This window comes from Berghia stephanieae, chromosome 12, assembly GCF_034508935.2.
Source record: "Berghia stephanieae isolate SIO BIC M18660-M18661 chromosome 12, UCSD_Bste_1.3, whole genome shotgun sequence".
Classification (NCBI taxonomy): domain Eukaryota; kingdom Metazoa; phylum Mollusca; class Gastropoda; order Nudibranchia; family Aeolidiidae; genus Berghia; species Berghia stephanieae.
The window spans coordinates 32,839,205-32,859,212 of record NC_088371.1 but is presented as its reverse complement, the minus strand read 5'-3'; the positions used below and the strand labels follow the sequence as shown (position 1 = coordinate 32,859,212).

The 20,008-nt window shown below is 38.8% G+C and overlaps 1 protein-coding gene across 15 annotated transcripts in view; it reads left to right on the top strand.

Moving 5' to 3' along the window:
• The window catches only part of LOC144957857 (uncharacterized), a 159,495-nt gene that overhangs the window by 127,528 nt on the left and 11,959 nt on the right, over window positions 1–20,008 (top strand). For all 15 annotated transcript variants that reach the window (XM_078889341.1, XM_078889340.1, XM_078889339.1 and 12 more), the window contains 13 exons: window positions 1,541–1,688; window positions 2,792–2,983; window positions 3,622–3,742; window positions 4,228–4,409; window positions 6,523–6,719; window positions 10,015–10,165; window positions 11,204–11,340; window positions 12,128–12,556; window positions 13,177–13,394; window positions 14,578–14,821; window positions 15,246–15,358; window positions 16,064–16,190; window positions 18,541–18,703. In XM_078889341.1, the coding sequence (XP_078745467.1) occupies window positions 1,541–1,688; window positions 2,792–2,983; window positions 3,622–3,742; window positions 4,228–4,409; window positions 6,523–6,719; window positions 10,015–10,165; window positions 11,204–11,340; window positions 12,128–12,556; window positions 13,177–13,394; window positions 14,578–14,821; window positions 15,246–15,358; window positions 16,064–16,190; window positions 18,541–18,703 (2,422 nt within the window). The remainder of the gene's footprint in view (window positions 1–1,540; window positions 1,689–2,791; window positions 2,984–3,621; window positions 3,743–4,227; window positions 4,410–6,522; window positions 6,720–10,014; window positions 10,166–11,203; window positions 11,341–12,127; window positions 12,557–13,176; window positions 13,395–14,577; window positions 14,822–15,245; window positions 15,359–16,063; window positions 16,191–18,540; window positions 18,704–20,008) is intronic.

The following is a 20,008-nucleotide window of genomic DNA, read 5'->3' as shown; positions in this document are numbered from 1 at the left end:
CCTGACAAAAGATCAACGGTGAAAATACAAAGTGAATGAATACTGGGGATGTAGGAGCTTTCGGAATGTCTCCCCTTTACTTAACTTATGTGAGGTCAAATGAAAATCTGAAGTGGACGCGATAAATATCAAGTCCCCGAATCTGTCTACTTTTGGTTTGTTCGGGCTAGAAGCGAGACAGAACCAATTGACAGTTTGCCGAAACGTTTAACTAAATATTTCCCAGGGCAATAATTATCACATCAATCGCATAAAAACGACAGTAATATCAGCAGTAATATTAGTTGATGTTGTTAATCGGTGAAACTTGTTTAAAATTTCTGTAAATCTGAATACCGTTATGTGATCAAGTGAATTATATCACTATGAATGCCACGATTTGCTGAAAAATGCCAATCTGACAGTTCCTAGCAAACATACACACCCCCCCCCCCCCTTGCTCAGGAATTTCTCAACTTGATGGACACCCCCCCCCCCCCCCTTTTTTTTTTCTTTCTTCCATGCAACCACATTCCAAAACACACATACACACACAAATATAGATAGTATGCGCTTGGCTAAGAAGCTCATAACATTGCCATCCGGAAGTATAACAGACCAACACACAAAACTGTGTGTATCCATGAACGTTTATAGTCGAGTTAATACAGTTCAGTGAGCATTACTCATAAACGCGGATGGCAAAAAGAATAACAAAGACCTGAGTGACTGTCATCTTCGAACTATCTATACACCACACACACACACACGCACACACATACACGCAATGAGAACACACTACTACTACATAACAACACTGATCACCGCTAAATCAACACAATGGAAGTAAGGACTCTACTGGACAGATAGAGTTGAGGGTGTGGCCATGAGTGTGTTAGTGTCCTTGGTAAATTTTTTATGATATCTGTTTGACTTAACGAACTTTCAAACTGACTTTAAATTATAAAAGGAAATCAAGTTATATGTTTATCTATCTGTAAAAAATACATTTCTATTTTTCAAATCTTTCAGTAGAGTTGTGCGCCGTATCAATTTTTTTATTGATTCAAATAAGCACAATGTTCTCCACAAGGCTATATTTTTTTAAGAAAGGATTATTATTATATTATTATTATTATTATTATATTATTATTATTATTATTATTATTATTATTATTATTATTATTATTATTAATATTATTATTATTATTACTATTATTAATATTATTATTATTATTATTTATATTATTATTACTATTATTATTATTATTATTATTATTATTATTATTATTATTATTATTATTATCTATTATTATTATTATTATTATTATTATTATTATTATTATTATTATTATTATATTATTATTATTATTATTATTATTATTATTATTATTATTATTATTATTTATTATTACCATTATTTAATAATATTCTTCTTCTTATTATTATTTTTATCATTATATGAGATTTTAATTTTCCTAAGCATTTTAGAACAAATTGTGTCATGACCCATGACCCCATTCTAACCTTTTCCCTTTGTACCCATTTCATTCCACGACAGATGAAAGAAAACCAGCTGAAAGAGTTGGAGGCCCAAGCAGAGTCTTTCCTACAACAGCTCCATAACATGCCTCCCATTTCACTGAGGGAACCAGTGGTGGCCACCTCCATGTCCATCTTGCCAGTCAAGGGGATCAGTGCCTTCTCAGGTGGGTTTGGACCGGATCTGATATCCTATAGCGTCTTGGATTTGGTTATCATTAGAAATTGTCTTCTCCAACGTCATCCTCATCATCATCATCATTGTTATGCCCATCCATTATTATCACCTTCATCAACACTATCATCCTTGTCATTCATATCGTCACCCTATCGTAAATGTCATCATCATCATCATCATCATCATTATCATCGTCACAAATTCCGCCGCCATCATGATATAATAGTGTGAGGCCAATAGAAACTGCTGCCAGTAATTCGATCTTGAAATTTTGATTTTAAGTGACATACATACAGATGCTTTTATTGTTTTGTTTTTTTTTGTTTTTTTGGGGGGTTTTTTCTTGACTGAAGAAGGGTTTTGAGCCTGAAACATATGTTTATTCATTTTTTTGTGAAACACCCAGCACCTTTTTCCAGACCACCACATATATAACAAAGAACTGAGTGATGTCAATTTCGTTCCCTTTATATAAATATATCCAGTCCAGTTCATCAATCCCATCTCTCCATATCCTGGATGAGGTTCCTGACCTCCCATAGTGGGCAGGGAGGCAATTACTGTGTCTTCTATCCCCCTATATCTGTTTTCCAACATGCTTTCTGTCTTTGTCTTGGAATGAGATTTCTTGGTTTTGTCCTGGCTTTGGCCGGTTACCCTAGCTGGGAGGGAAACAGTCAATTGTATAGTTAGAGTTTTGGGAGATGATATTTTTTGTCTTGTAAATCATATCCCTGTCATGCACTGTATTATTTTGGTATTACATACATATATATATATATATATATATTATTTATAAACATTTGAGTGTGTTCCTCTTAGTGGGGACCTTTGCTTGTGTCTGGATGACACATTTAGTTGATCTCAAACTAAGTACACTGATAGTGTGCTCTTGGAATCTGCATCTTTTCCCTATTTTTACTAATTCCCCTTTGTCTTCCTTTTTTTTGGGTACTTAAATTATAATTCTAGAACTTTTTACCATCCCATTTTCTTCCTTTTTACTGGCGCTGATATGAGCTTAATGTGTTGCAAGTGTCGTGAAACCCTTTTAAAACAAACCATCTCTCCTTGATTCTCCCCTTCTTCTAGGTCAAACGTCCTTACGTGGCCGATACTGCAGTGCCTACGTGGACGGGATCCAAGATGCCTACGACAGCTTGCTGTTTCCACAACCACCTCCTGGCTTATGTCCCCTTGTGCGGTCCAACCAGGAAGGATCTGGAGGGGCTCAACGACATGTTGGCGTGGACGATAAACTCAGAGCATTGCAAATGGCTTCTGGTTAGTATGGGGCACAGTCAAAAAATATTCTTTGATCTGAAAGAAAGAAGAAAAAAATCGTAATTCGCGACTCAAGTATCAAACTTTCAATATAGCAAATTTTGTGGATTTAAAGATGCTTCTTCAGCTCTGTGATAAGAGCTGGAATTTTTTAGTTCTAACAAAATTTTCTGATGAAACCTTTGATGAAATCAGAGCTGCATAGTGGTCACTGCAATCTTTTTGAAATCAGCTAAGATCGGAGATTTGATCCTTAGATGAAAACTTGGGCATTTGTATAGTGCAATTTCCACTAAATATGCTTAAAGCACTTTACAAGGGGTCCCTAGCCAACAGCATTTAAATTACAAGATGAGACATGATGCGTGTTAGGCGATATTAAAACTTTTTTCCTACAAAGCCAGGTACTCATTTCACACCGGAGTAATGTGAGTAAAGAGCTTTTTCTAAGGACTCTGCTATACACGACTCAAACCCAGAATCTTTCGATCTGAAGGCGAATGTCAAATCACAAGACCACATAGCGACATGTAGAAAGCAGAGGGATCAATTTCATTTCTTTGTTTCTGACACTCACTGTGTTGTATACCGATTATTTCATATTCTCATCTAAGGCCCCACCTTTTTTTTCCCGACAGATCCACTCCAGATGTTGAAGATAAAGGAAGGCAGTACGGCTGTCTCACGCACCAGTCCTCGGCTCGTCCTCCCTCCTCAGCCACGCATTGAGATCAAATCGGAACAGATGATTAGGGACAGGTGAGAAATGGATAATAGATTTTGTACTTCAGATGTGATGATTCAGTTACAAACTTATTCCTCCATCATCTCCTCCTCTTTCTCACATCGTCCACTGGTGGTTGTGCTTCCTCCTCCTCCTCCTCCTCCTCCTCCTCCTCCTCCTCCTCCTCCTCCTCCTCCTCCTCCTCCTCCTTCTCCTCCTTCTCCTTCTCCTCCTTCTCCTTCTCCTTCTTCTTCTTCTCCTTCTTCTTCTTCTTCTTCTTCTTCTTCTTCTTCTTCTTCTTCTTCTTCTTCTTCTTCTTCTTCTTCTTCTTCTTCTTCTTCTTCTTCTTCTTTTTCTGATGGAAGTTTTCTTACCTAGCAACAATTGTGAGTTTTTCCGTAAACCTAGAAAAATTTGAATCAGTGAAAATGTTTATCTCCAATGTCCATCAGTACTGACTATAACGATGTTATTTCCATCCCCCCCCCCCCCCCCCCCCCCCCCCCCCCCCCCATTATAGGAAAGAGGAAAGAGAAACACCAGACACTGTTGTGTCTTCCTCCAGCCCAGAGTTTGGTTTTAACGAGCAGGACCCCGAGTACCCCGGCCTTCGACCGATTGACCCCGCCGGTACCAATCTTGGAGTCGAGGAACACACGTCTCCCATCATTCCTTTAGTTCATCCTTTGCCTTTCAAACCAGGTCAGTTTTAGCCAGATGAAGGTAATTGAAACGTTGTAAGACACTGTTAATGAATTGAACTGCTGAAGACAATGAAGTGAACTGCTGAAGACAATGAAGTGAATGGGTGAAGACAATGAAGTGAACTGCTGAAGACAATGAAGTGAACTGCTGAAGACAATGAAGTGAACTGGTGAAGACAATGAAGTGAATGGGAGAAGACAATGAAGTGAACTGCTGAAGACAATGAAGTGAATGGGGGAAGACAACGAAGTGAACTGCTGAAGACAATGAAGTGAATGGGGGAAGACAATGAAGTGAATGGGGGAAGACAATGAAGTGAATGGGGGAAGACAATGAAGTGAATGGGGGAAGACAATGAAGTGAACTGCTGAAGACAATGAAGTGAACTGGTGAAGACAATGAAGTGAATGGGTGAAGACAATAGGTAACAAAACTGTGATGTCAAAATACTGATCCCAGTCTTCTGGAGTACTGGATACATACCTTGTGCAACTGATCTTCTGGTTTCAGAGTAATGACATCTTATGTTCTAGTCTAAATCTTTTCTGGTCGTCAATAAAGATCATCCAGATCCGCTATTTTACACCCCGTAATAATAAAAACCGGCCTAAAAATAGTTATGCTACCCTGTGATTCAGTATGCAACCTATTCATTACAGTAGAATTACTTTAAACCGAAATTTTGGGGACCTACTAAACCATTTCGGTTTAAATACATTTTGGTTTAAAGCAAGTTCCCGCTTTGCAATGTTTTTCAATGGTAGTAACTTTTAAAGGAATTTGCTCATTTAATGGTATCATGGGTTTCCCGTTAAATGGAGTTGTTGAATAAATGCCGTCTTCGTAACCATTCATTTTAAATTTTTTTTGGTGTGTTTTAAAAATATTTTTGGGGATTTTCGTTTTCAATTCAAAATTGTTGAAAGAGTTGAGTTCGGGATGCCGTGTTTTTTACATATCTCTGTCTTGATCAACTTTTTTTTCATCGACTTCACATAGTATTTTAATTTTAAACTCCAACGTGTAAGCACAGTGCTTTCTTTTAGACATCTTTTAGTAAAATGCAAAACTAAAATAAGATTGAAAGTTCTTGTGCGATAATTGATAATGAATGACGCGCAGCTATTCAGAGGTGAAGTGAAATGGAAATGAAAAGGCGTGTCAATGCTAAGCTGTCTACTCGGCATCTCTCTTTTGTTGAAAAGCTATTAGGTTCAAAGGCCTAATTTCATAGACCCCCCCCCCCCCCTCACACACACACACACTTAAACAAAGTGGAAATGAAATGGCATGTCAATGGTAAGTTGTCTAAACCCCCCCCCCCCCCCTTCCTTATTCTCGTGTTTAAAATCCAGTCTGTTCCAAAGCATCAACACACAAGCGAGAACATCTCGCTTGCGTGATTCTACACCCCACCTCCTCCTCCATCCTCATTTTTCGCCTGCCAGTCACCCGCTGTCTTCCTTTTCCAGTCTGTGCGATTGTGGTGTTGGCCGAGCCCAAGTGCAGTGTTTGCCTACCCCCCACCCCCACCCCACCCATCACCCTCATCTTATACTTACGCTCTTTGTTTAATATCGCCGGGCATTATTACGTGTGGCCACCTTCCCCAATTTTTGAAGAAAAATTGAGAGAGAATCAAGGAAGGTGGTCTCAAATTGTTTCGGTTTAAAGAAAATCCTTCTTAGAAGTATGTCGGTTCATCGTAAGAAATAGTACAAAGATAATGAAGGAACTAGTACAATTTATTACATTCTTTGCGGTTTAAGGTATTTTTCGGTTTAACTTCTTTCGGTTTAAAGTAATTTTACTGTATTTATGTATTGTCTGATGGATTGTATATAGACTTCCAAGGAGTTTGAACCAGAAGAAAGGAAGGTATGGCGTTACGACTTCTGCTTCCCATTGAAACCTTGTAAGGTTCTGTTAATGAAATGAAATAAAAACAAGGTTATTTTTGGTTTAAATCCAGATTTTCTGTTTTCAAATTTGTTGGGGATCTGTAAGTTTGTTTTTTTACATTTTTTTTGTTCTTTTTTTTTTTTAAATTATTTTTTATAATATTTTTACACACATTGAAATTTACTTTTTAAAACATTTTCTCCATTAGAACCCATGGATGGCATCAAGCAAGAAGTGGGCATCTCCAAACTGGAGCAGATGCAACAGCAAGTGGGTGTCAATGCCTCTATGACCTCCAACACCAATGAGTTCCAGCAACCCCACCCATCAGACCTGACCGTCAACCTCCCCAATCTCACATCTGGACTGGCACAGCCTTTCTTAGACCCGGCTCTAGATCAACAGGTGCATGTCCTCTTCTTCCTCTTCCTTCACCTTTCATCATCATCCTCATTCTGACCTCCCATAGCGGGCAGGGAGGTACATACTATGTCTTCTATCCCCTTATATCTTATCCAACAAGCTTTCTGTCTTTGTCTTGGAATGAGATTACTTGGTTTTTTCCGGGCCCTCGTCGGAGTCCTAGCTGAGAGGGAAACAGTCAAATGCATAGTTATTGTTTTGGGAGATGATATTTTTTTCCTTGTAAATCATCTCTCTGTTATGTATTATTATATTGGTTATTTTTAATGTATAATGTAAGCATTTGAGTGTATTCCTCTTTGTTGGATTTTGTGCTTGTGTCCGGATGAGACATAGGTGATCTCAAACTAAGTACATTGGTGGTATGCTCTTGGAATCTACATCTGACCCCTATTTGTTCCCATTCCCCTTTGTCTTACTTTCTATTGGGTGCTTTAATTGTAATTCTAGAACTTTTTACTATCCCATTTTCTTCCTTTTTACTGGCGCTGATATAACCTAAATGTGTTGCAAGCGCCGTAAAACCCTTAAAAAATCTTCTACAAAAAAAAAAAAAATCCTCATTTTCATCAGCATCATCACCATTGTCATCAGCATCATCACCATTGTCATCAGCATCATCACCATTGTCATCAGCATCATCACCATTGTCATCAGCATCATCACCATTTTCATCAGCATCATCACCATTTTCATCAGCATCATCACCATTGTCATCAGCATCATCACCATTGTCATCAGCATCATCACCATTGTCATCAGCATCATCACCATTGTCATCAGCATCATCACCATTGTCATCAGCATCATCACCATTTTCATCAGCATCATCACCATTTTCATCAGCATCATCACCATTTTCATCAGCATCATCACCATTGTCATCAGCATCATCACCATTGTCATCAGCATCATCACCATTGTCATCAGCATCATCACCATTGTCATCAGCATCATCACCATTGTCATCAGCATCATCACCATTGTCATCAGCATCATCACCATTGTCATCAGCATCATCACCATTGTCATCAGCATCATCACCATTTTCATCAGCATCATCACCATTGTCATCAGCATCATCACCATTGTCATCAGCATCATCATCATTGTCATCAGCATCATCACCATTGTCATCAGCATCATCACCATTGTCATCAGCATCATCACCATTGTCATCAGCATCATCACCATTGTCATCAGCATCATCACCATTGTCATCACATCATCACCATTGTCATCAGCATCATCACCATTGTCATCAGCATCATCACCATTGTCATCAGCATCATCACCATTGTCATCAGCATCATCACCATTGTCATCATCTTCATCACCATTGTCATCAGCATCATCACCATTGTCATCAGCATCATCACCATTGTCATCAGCATCATCACCATTGTCATCATCTCATCACCATTGTCATCAGCATTCATCACCATTGTCATCAGCATCATCACCATTGTCATCATGCATCATCATCACCATTGTCATCATCTTCATCACCATTGTCATCAGCATCATCACCATTGTCATCAGCATCATCACCATTGTCATCAGCATCATCACCATTGTCATCATCTTCATCACCATTGTCATCAGCATCATCACCATTGTCATCAGCATCATCACCATTGTCATCAGCATCATCACCATTGTCATCAGCATCATCACCATTGTCATCAGCATCATCACATTGTCATCAGCCATCAATCATCACTCATCATTGTCATCAGCATCATCACATTGTCATCAGCATCATCACATTGTCATCACATCATCACCATTGTCATCAGCATCATCATCATTGTCATCAGCATCATCACCATTGTCATCAGCATCATCACCATTGTCATCAGCATTCATCATTGTCATCACATCATCACATTGTCCAGCATCATCATTTCATCACATCATCACCATTGTCATCAGCATCATCACCATTGTCATCAGCATCATCACCATTGTCATCAGCATCATCACCATTGTCATCAGCATCATCACCATTGTCATCAGCATCTCACATTGTCATCGCACCTCACACATTGTCATCAGCATCATCACCATTGTCATCAGCATCATCACCATTGTCATCAGCATCATCACCATTGTCATCAGCATCATCATCATTGTCATCATCTTCATCATCATGGGAGCAACGTGGCACAGCGGTACGGTCTTTGCTTCAATCACCGACCGCTGCACTGCATGGCCTTGAGCAAGTCATCTCGTCCTAGCTCAATTTGCGGCGCTGCACTACGGCTGATGCCTGGGCTATTCCAGTCAAATTTCCCCTATGGGATGAATAAAGGGAATTTTATTTTATTTTATTATTTTATTTTTTTTTTTAGATTTTATCATCATCATCATCATCATCATCATCATCATCATCATCATCATCATCATCATCATAGCTTATTTATTTATTCATTCATTCCCATAGTGGGCAGGGAGGTACTTACTGTGTCTTCTATCCCCTTATATCTGTTTTCCAACATGCTTTCTGTCTTTGTCTTGGAATGAGATTACTTGGTTTTGTCCTGACCCTGGCCGGAGTCCTAGCTGGGAGGGAAACAGTCAAATGCATAATTATTGTTTTGGGAGATGATATTTTTTTCCTTGTAAATCATCTCTCTGTTATCTATTATTATATTTGTTATTTTGAATGTATAATGTAAGCATTAAAGTGTATTCCTCTTTGTTGGATTTTGTGCTTGTGTCCGGATGAGACTTATAGGTGATCTCAAACTAAGTGCATTGGTGGTATGCTCTTGGAATCTACATCTGATCCCTATTTGTTCCCAGTTCCCCTATGTCTTACTTTTTCTTGGGTGCTTTAATTGTAATTCTAGAACTTTTTACTATCCCATTTTCTTCCTTTTTACTGGCGCTGATGTAACCTAAATGTGTTGCAAGCGCTGTAAAACCCTTAAAAACAAACAAACAAACAATCAATATTCATTCATTCTTTTTTTTTTTCTTCTAATTTTCCCCCCCCCCCCTCCCAAAATTTTAAAAATAATTTCGGTGAGTTTTCCACTGAGAACCATTCTCTTGTTCTCAGTTGTCATACAGGAAATAGAACTGTTCTCTCCCTCCCTCTTATTTGTCTTATTGACTTTTTGTCTTATTTAGATCTGGTATTAAGTTCAGATGTATTTTCCAAAAGATAGCTAGCAATTGCTAATGTCCCATTTCATATTACAGAAGTCTTCTTTTTTTTTTTTTTACCTGATCTCATTGTTAACATTTTTTTAAAAACAATTCCTTGAAGGTGTCTGTGACCTTGACCCTGTCGACTGGAGCGGCCCAGGACATTGGAGCTGTCATCTCAGCCATCGCAGACTTGCTGAAGATTGCAGTTCCTCCTACGTATGAAATCACTCGTAGTCCATCACCAGAAATGTTCCGAATGGCTTTGACACGTATGTAGATTGTATATTATCTGATTGAATTGACAGATGTTCCCTCTCTTCTGCTCTCTCTCTCTCTCTCTCTCTCTCTCTCTCTTCTCTCTCTCTCTCTCTCTCTCTCTCTTCTCTCTCTCTCTCTCTTCTCTCTCTCTCTCTTCTCTCTCTCTCTCTCTCTCTCCTCTCTCTCTCTCTCTCTCTCTCTCTCTCTCTCTCTCTCCTCTCTCTCTCTCTCTCTCTCTCTCTCTCTCTCTCTCTCTCTCTCTCTCTCTCTCTCTCTCTCTCTCTCTCTCTCTCTCTCTCTCTTCTCTCTCTCTCTCTCTCTCTCTCTCTCTCTCTCTCTCTCTCTCTCTCTCTCTCTCGTCATTTCTATGTAGCTTTTAATCGGACCATTTGTGTCCTAAAATCAAAATGCTATGGGAAACAGACAAGTGGATTTATTTTTTTAAAATCATGTCTATTGTGTTTTATTGACACCTAGATAACCACGCTTCTCGGACAGTCATCATAATGTAAACAATGGCAGTGATTGGTTAATATAACGAACTGCACATGTTTTACTATCGATGGTATGTGTCTAAGTAAAATACCCACTGTTCTACTGCTTGATCAATCGAACCAAAACCATTTTGATTGGTTGGTGGAAATGAAAGTTACGCACTATGGAGTCATTCTCATCTGCTACAACTATATGTGTATATCAGTATCAGTTCATTGTATCCATAAATGTAACTCATCACCTCATGACCTTATTGTGTCAGCTTTATTGGACATGATCCTTTGACATCCCATGGTGGGCAGGAGGTCACACTGTGTCTTCTATCCCCAATATCTGTTTTCCGAGGTTCTTTCTGTCTTTTCTTGGAATATGATTACTTAGTTTTGTCCTTGTTTTGAATGCATATATAATACTGTTAAAAGTAAAATATTAATTTGTAAAGTTAATTATAGTAACTTCTATTTCTTCCCTCTGAAAACCACAAATTTTTAACATTTCAAGTTGGTAGGTCTGATTTGCTCTTATTTTAATTTCAAACCTTTCCCCATCTTCAGACAAAGAAGAGGCCGTCAACATCCACACGTTGATGAGTACCAGACCACGGTTCTGTCAGCATTGTGACGTCTTTGTACTCTCATCGGGAATTGCCAAGTTCAAAAGGGAATTCCCCATCCTATTGGAAAAGGAACCGGTAAGTCATATGCCATCTCTATTGATTCCAGATGCCCCACGATATTGGGTGGGCGTTTCAAGCTATTTAGACATTCATTGCTGAATGAATTGACTCATTTAACCCTAGCTCTCTACCTTTGTGCCGTCCCCTGCCTTAACCCTGGGATTGTGAAAATAGTAACGGAAGAGTGATAATGGAGAGGCTTCAGATGGGAACAGTACAGACAATGGTCGGTTTCGGGTACAAACCCTTTGACAAAGGTTTTGTACCCGAAACGTCCATTGTCTGTACTGTTCCCTTCCAAAGCCACTCTTCAATTAATATTTTTCAGTTGCCAATTTTGAAAGTATTTCCTTAACAGTAGGATCAAATATCCATTTTGGCAATTGAAAAATGGAAATAACTTTCTCCTGAGACAAAAAACAGGAATCTTTTAACAATGGATAATTCTGTATCAAAATTACCACTAACTTTGTCACCAAACACATAAAGACAGTATTTAGACACAGCTGGCAAAACTACATAAAATCACATGTATTAGGTAATGGAATTCCTATTTTCTGAAGTTCTGATTCCACTTTTGGAATATGAAGGGTTGGCAGGTCTGCGTATGGTCAGTTCAGATGATGCCTACAATGTGCCTTTTGCATTTGTTTTCTAATGACTGTATCCTTTTAGGATTTCTGAGGTTAATGGAAATACCAGTACCATAGAATTGTACAGAGTGAAATTTTGTTTTCTTGAATTTTCACAATCATATTCCGTTACATTGATTTAACTTTCTTATGCCTGTTCATCCCAACAGGACTGCGGCAATGAAGAGATGATATTTTGTTCCATGAATTGCTCCATGCAGTTCTCTGTGGCCTTGGAGGCTCGTCAACGCCAAGCACAGAAGGAAATTAAAGAAGACGACAACAGCCGGCCATCATCACCTCATATGTCCGACTCCATGCAACCTTCCTCCACTATTCCCACAGAGGCCATCAAAAGGGAGCCATCTCCTACTCAAGTATCGGCCAACATGGACGAAATCATCGCAGCTGTGGCTGCAGACACTTCCAATTCCCCAAAAAGCCAAATGGGCGATTCACCCAGCAACTTGTCCAGTCCTTGTACGCCATCCTCCACCACGCCCACCTCCCCCTTCCTGTCTGCCAGTCCTGCTGCCATCAAAGCAGCCAAGAGACACAGAAGATCCAGTTCTCAAGTGTCGGAATCCATGTATTCCAAGGTATGCTTGTGTCTGTCAGCTTTGTCATGGAAATGGTGCTGCGTGAAGCTCTAAGAAATAAATAGCTTCAATTTAATAAACGAAAACAGATAATGTGGACGTTTTGGGTTTCCCCTTTATCAACAAGACACAAATGAAACACAAAAGACAGATGAAAGATGTGAGAATGGCATTGTTAACAGTAATATCTCATTCATCTTGAGTGTTTCATTCATTTCTTTTACCTTTGTGATCTTGTAGTATGACAATCCGCCTCGTACCGCAAAGTCCCTGGTTCAAGTCAGTTTTAATCTCTATAAAGATTTTGTGCCAGTCAAATTTGACAAAAATCAGATTCGTTTCCTCCAGTTTTTAATTTTTTTCAACAAAACATTTTTAGGATAAACAGTGAAAAAGTTATTTTAATCATAGATATGTTCCAAATGTGTACTTCATTATATCAATTCTAACAAATTTATAGTTCATGTTTCATCATGATGGTAAATTATACTTTTTGGGCTGATAGAGGAATCTTTTTCTGGAATTTGGAGTTTTTGATGAAAATGAAATATAGAGATTTTTAGTTTGATGCCGGTTGTAGGTTTGTATGATGTTTGAATCCTTGTCTTCTCCTTCCCCAGCCACTGGCTAAGAAATGGAGAGGAATGCGATGGAAGAGAGGCAATCAAGAACTCCTGGAAGCAATCAGCAGGGTGCCTGGAATGACGTCTGCAGAGTTGGATAACCTGTGGGTGTCACTGGGCATCATTCACAGACCAGACACCTCAGAGGTACCCGATACAAGGAAGTGTGTGTTTTGTCAGTCTGTCGGAGATGGTGACAGTAATGGATCTAGTCGGTGAGTGTTGATTGGCCCAGACCTATGATCTTGTCTAAAAAAACCCTTTTAAAGTGCTTTGAGCATGTTGAGTGGATATTGCACCATATAAACACTATACAGATCAGAACAAGTGTGTATGAAAGGCGCCAGACAAAGCAAGAGAGAAAAATACAAGAAAAAAAAAAACCATCCCAAAAATTCAGTCTACCTCGACTGGAGATCGAACCTCAGACCTTCTGGTTACCGGTCAGACGTGTTACCATTACACCACAGAGGCTCCCGATAATTGGGACATTTTCAATACCCATATTCTCTACAAGGGGAAGGGGGATTTTTTTAGCATTCATCACTGAGCACTGAGGATGCTGGATTGGCAACAAGAACCAAAAACAAACTATGATGTTGTACATAATGGCCAACCTGTTTGTCCAAACAGATCTCTTGAGTGTTATCGTGCAAAGCAATTCATTTTTTTGGTCACACTCTGCGGCTGTGTGGTCTAGTGGTATGACACTCACTTTCGGATCCGAAGGTCCTGGATTCGAGCCTTGCTCGGCGCAGAGTTGAGTCCTTGGAATAGGCTCTTTACTCACATCCTCTCACCGTACTCGGGTGTAAAATGAGTACCTGGCTGTTGACAGCGTTGTCTCTCTCGGAAAAAGTTGTATTAAGGCCTTACAGGCATCGTGTCTCGTTCTGTATGTTACATTTTGCTGTTGGCCGGGGCCCTTGTAAAGCGCTTTGAGGCTTCGAGTGGATATTGTGATATATAAAAACTCATATATATATATATAATAATAATAATAATAATAATAATAATGGCTGCGCAGTCTCTATGGACGCTTGGTGTGAATATGTGCATCGCCTCGAGTTTGTCAGTCTGTTTCTATTATCCAGTTAGTAATCTGTCTCCATAAATCTCTGTCTAGTGCAAGTGTTCTTAGCTTTAGAATGTCATGTGTGTTAAGGTGCTGAGGCAGTTGGATGTTTCCTTGTGTTGTTGAAATCAGTTCTTCGGTTGTTGTTTCTAATATATATATATATATATATATATATATATATATATATATATATATATATATATATATATATATATATATATATACACCCTGTTGTTGACAGTTATTTCATTTATTTTTTTTTAATATTTCAAAAAATTTTAATTTAAAAAAAAAAATTTCTTGCCTTTTTCCTATGACAGACTTCTGAACATTGACGTGAATAAGTGGGTGCACCTGAACTGTGCTCTGTGGTCCTCCGAGGTCTATGAAACACTGAACGGTGCCCTCATGAATGTGGAGCTGGCCTGGCAACGTAGCGTCACCAGCGAATGCGTAGCCTGCCGACAGCTGGGGGCCACCCTGGGCTGCTTCAAACCACGCTGCACCAATTCCTACCATTTGCCTTGTGCTCAGGCTAGGGGTTGCCTTTTCTATCAGGATAAGGTACGGGATGGGGAACATGAATTGACCCGATTGTCTTTGTCAGATTGTTATATCAATCACTCCCCAACCCTATCACTCTTTCTTACTTTCATTGAAAGTTTTTCTTTTTTTTTTCTCTCTTTCCTCTTCCTCCCCCCCCCCTCTCTCTCTCTATCTCTCTATCTCTCTCTCTCTCCCCCCCCCCCTCCTCCCTCCCTCCCTCCCTCCCCCCCCCCCCCCCCCTCTCTCTCTCTCTCTCCCTCCACCCCCCTCTCTCTCTCTCTCTCTGTTTTTGGGTCATAACGATATTATTTTAGGGTGTCCCGCTGCAGCTCTGAATAGTTGGTTGTTATGTCAGTGACTGCGTTGATATCACCATTGTATGTACACGTGTTATTTGTATTTGTATTTCATCTTTACCGACCGAATACCTTTCCTCTCCCAGACATTGCTATGCCCAACTCACATTCCCAAAATGACGATGGGGAACGAATTGACCAGTTTGGTAGTTCTACGTCGTGTATACATCAACAGAGATGAAGACAGACAGGTGGCCAGGTAATTAATGTGTCTTGTTGTTAACATCTTAGTTCCAGTAGCTTTGATTTTTTTTTTTTTTTAAATGTTGGCATCGTTTTGACATCCTTTGATTTGTTTGTTTTTTTCGTGTCTGTGTTCCCCCCCCCCCCCCCCCAGGATTTATAAGAGAACTATCTACACAAGGACATCAGACTCGAACCGTGTAATAAGACAAGAGGTGATTTTGAGAACAATATTTTAAAACAGTGCAGCTTCTGCAATAACACTTGTTCTATGTCTTTAGATCACTTTTTAAAAACATCTTCATATTAATGGTCAGCGGATGAAACCTCTGAAGTCTCGATTTTCACGATCGACGGATTAAAACTCTGAAGTCTGCATAAATAACAATGTGAAATTGAATTAAGCTTCAATTTAATTATGAAAACAGATAGAATGGACGTTTTGGGTTTCCCCTTTATCAACAAACAGGATGAATGAGATGTTGTGATGTGGTACTGGCGTTGTTTTCTTCGTGCTTCGAGCAGCAACATTTACATGAAGTCTACATACAAACTTTGTGTACCATGTTTTATTTAATTTTGGGCAGATCAGACCTCTTGTGACATCAAAGGTCTGATCCACCCAAAATTAAATGAAAACACCTCAACTGGCCTAAGTCACCTCATTCCACAGTAGTTATGCCCTTTTCTATCCCTTTTCCCTCTCTCTCTCTCTGTCCAGTATGATCCAACAAGAGGAGAGAACCAGTAGCCTTCGGATCGGATCTCTCATCCTGCACAACATTGGCCAACTGTTACCCCATCAGATTCTCTGTGGCAAATTCAACAACAGGGATTATATCTACCCGGTAAGTGGAGTTGGCACAGTAATCGGTCAGAGACAAGGAGGCCTTTAGCTGTCACTTGGGACAGATGTTTTAAAGTTAAAATTCAAAATGGGCGAGGTTTTCTTCTTTTTTTTTTTAAATACTCTTCTTCTTCTTCTTCTTCGTTCCTCTGATGGACATCTATGGCTGCAGTCCGATATCTGCTATGAAGTCTGTGGTCCGCTTTAGGTCCTCAGCCTCGCCATAGAGCTTTGTGTTGAGTGTTGTAGGGGTGACCCAGTGGTTCGAACGTTGCACGTTGTATAATGGGCAATCCATAAGCACATGTAAAGTGGTTTCATGGTCGGTTCCACATGGGCAATAAGGGGTTGTTCCAATACCTAGCTTTGTAAACATATGTCCTCTTAGTCTATTGTGTCCTGTTCGGAGGCGGAATAGAGTGACTTGGCTACTTCGCTCAATGGCATGGATTGGATCCTGCTTGTTGTGTTCCAGGTGTAAATACTCTAACCTAAGATGTTCAAGGTGATTAATAATAATCCAGGCTGTCTATAGAAGCTATCGAATGAAAAATGAAATGGGGGAAAAAAGATTTTAAAATTGAATAATAATAAAATTACCAAAATATGCAATAAAGAGTGATTTAGATCATCATCCTGGGGTTCCTGACCTTCCATTGTGGGCAGTGAGGCGCTTACTGTGTCTTCTATCCCTTTATATCGGTTTTCCATCTTGCTTTCTGTCTTTGTCTTAGAATGAGATTACTGTGGTTTTTTATCCTAGCCCTGGCCGGATACCCTTGCTGGGAGGGAAACAGTCAAATGCATAGTGAGTGTCTTAGAATGAGATTACTTGGTTTTATCCTAGCCCTGGCCGGATACCCTTGCTGGGAGGGAAACAGTCAAATGCATAGTTAGTTTTGAGAGATGATATTTTTTTTCCTTGTAAATCATCTTTCTGTTAATGCACTGTATTATGTTTTGTTTACATATTATATATGATTTGTAAACATTTGAGTGTATTCCTCTTAGTGGGGACCTGGTGCTTGTGTCTGGATGAGACTTTTAGGTGATCTCAAACTTTGATGGTGTGCTTTTGGAATGTACATCTGTTTCCTCATTGAACCAATTCCCCTTTGTCTTACCTTTTTTTGGGTGCTTTAATTGTAATTCTAGAACTTTTTACTGTCCCATTTTCTTTCTTTTTTACTGGCGCTGATATGACATTAATGTGTCGCAAGCACGTAAAACCTCATCACCATCATCATCATAATAATAATAATAATAATAATAGATCTTTATTGTCCATAAATATGGCAATTTGTCATTTAGTTACACTTGTCATAACGTTATATGATAACTATAACATTGAACAGACACCTCACTCCTACCCATTCTCTCTCTCTCTCTCTCTCTCTCTCTCTCTCTCTCTCTCTCTCTCCTCTCTCTCTCTCTCTCTCTCTCCCTCTCTCTTCCTCTCTTTCTTTCACGCATGCGACATACACAACATTAACATTTTCATTTCATTTTCAATTCGTTACATTCTTGGCAATTCAACACCAAATATTATCATCATTATCAATTGGTCACTTCATCTAGCCTAACATTAAACAAATTAATCAGTCAATCAGTCAACGCATCAATCCTTGGTTTTGCTGTACCATATGAAATATTCAACATTTTTATTGCTGATGGAACGAACGTTGATTTATACTTGTTAGTTCCACATTTAATCTGACAAAAACTTCTCCCAGATGGCAAAAGATCAAATTCATGGTATAAAATATGTTTTTTTATTGTTGGTAATTGAGAATGCTTTCCTTTATATTGCTTTTCCATGAATTCTTTCTACTTCATCAACAGGATGATTTATTATTTTTGATGCCTCTTTGTAATTCTAAATCATCATACAACGCTTTATATAATATTAAGCGAAGGATAGGTCTTCAATCAACAAATCGCGAAATAAGATAAAATTAGTGGTGCACTTTTGTGTCGGAAGTAAATAAGGCCGCCGCCATTTCGATTTCCTTGAGACAAAAACATTGATACGAACGATTTTTCCGAGGATTTGAAGCAGAACTCTAAACGTTAAAGTTTGAAGTACATACCATTCATTAATACGAACAATCATACAACGTTTAATACGTAAATGAGTGAAATGTTGTCATGAAACAAATAAATATCAAAAGAATTCATCACATAGGTGTAACTGTGCGTCGCTATTCAGCGCCGCCATTTTGGATCATCATCATCATCACCAATTCACCATCACCAATATCACCATCACTGTCACCACATCATCATCACCATCACCAATATCACCATCACTGTCACCACATCATCATCATCATCATGATTGATCACCACAGGTTGGTTACAAAGTGAGTCGTTTCTACTGGAGCTACCACCAACTGTACAGCCGATGTCGCTACGTCTGCAGCATCCACGACAACTTGGGGGTCCCACAATTCCATGTCCAAGTGGTTCAAAAAGGCTTTGATGAGCTGACCTTCAAGGACGACACACCAGCAAGTATGTGTGGCTTTTCTTGTTCCCTCGTAGTCTTCACGCATAATTCAACACAACCTTCTTCTCATCTTTGCGACTATGTGGTCTAGTGGTATGACACTCGCTTTCGGATCGGAAGGTCCTGGGTTCGAGCCTAGTTGAGTCCTTGGAAAAGGCTCTTTACTCACATTCTCTCACCGTACTCGGGTGTAAAATGAGTACCTGACTGTCAACAGCATTGTCTCTGTCCGAAAAAGAGTGTAATATCGCCTAACGGGCATCATGTCTCTCCTACTTATTAAGTGTTGCTGTTGGCCAGGGACCCCTTGTAAAGCGCTTTGAGCACGTTTAGTGGATATTGCGTTATATAAAAAAGCTCAATCTCTCCATTCATCTTTAGTGAGTGGAGTTACTCAAGACACCACTTCTTTTTTTTTTTTTGAGTGGTGGGTGGCGTCAATTGCAAGAGCGTCCCGTTGTAACAGTAGGGTCTTGGGTTCGAACCCCCATTGCTGCAAAGCTTTTATTCTCTCTTGTCTTCTGGCACTTTTCTACTCATCTCATTTCTTGTTACTATTTACGGACAAAGGCAAACCTGCCCACTTAGAAATTTAAAAATTCGTAATTTTTAGGCGATTAAAATTGTAATCATTATAGTTAACTGTAAAAGTCAACAATTTAACCTCTGAAAGATTAGATAACTTTTCGAAATCTTTAAAAGTATGAACTCTGACATCATCTTTCATTTTCAATAAGTTTAAGTGTGGCTATATGGTTTTGTGGTATGACACTCGCTTTCGGATCAGAAGGTCCTGGGTTCGAGCCTCACTCAGCACATAGTTGAGTCTTTGGAAAAGGCTCTTTACTCACATTCTCTCACCGTACTCAGGTGTAAAATGAGTACCTAGCCATTTCACTCATGCGAAGAATATGAAAATTTTCATGAATTGGGTGATTTTAGCAAGCTGCCATTTTCCTTGTTAAAATGAGTAATGTGAAATCCCAGGTCTCTCAACTGTTTGATATCAAATAAATTTATAATGTAATATTCTGTATTCTTTAGTCTGGTTGAAAATAAAATGTTTGTTTTTAAAAAGTTGTTGTTATCATTATTAATTATTATTTTTATTATTATATTATTATTATTATTATTATTATTATTATTATTATTATTATTTTTATATTATTATTATTTTATATTTATTATTTTACTTATTTATGTTTATTTTAATGTTTCTTCATTTATATGTTTTTTAGATCCTATTTATTTTATTTGTTGTTGAAATATTTGAATGCAGTTCAATTGTTGTCATTCTGTTTTCTACATAA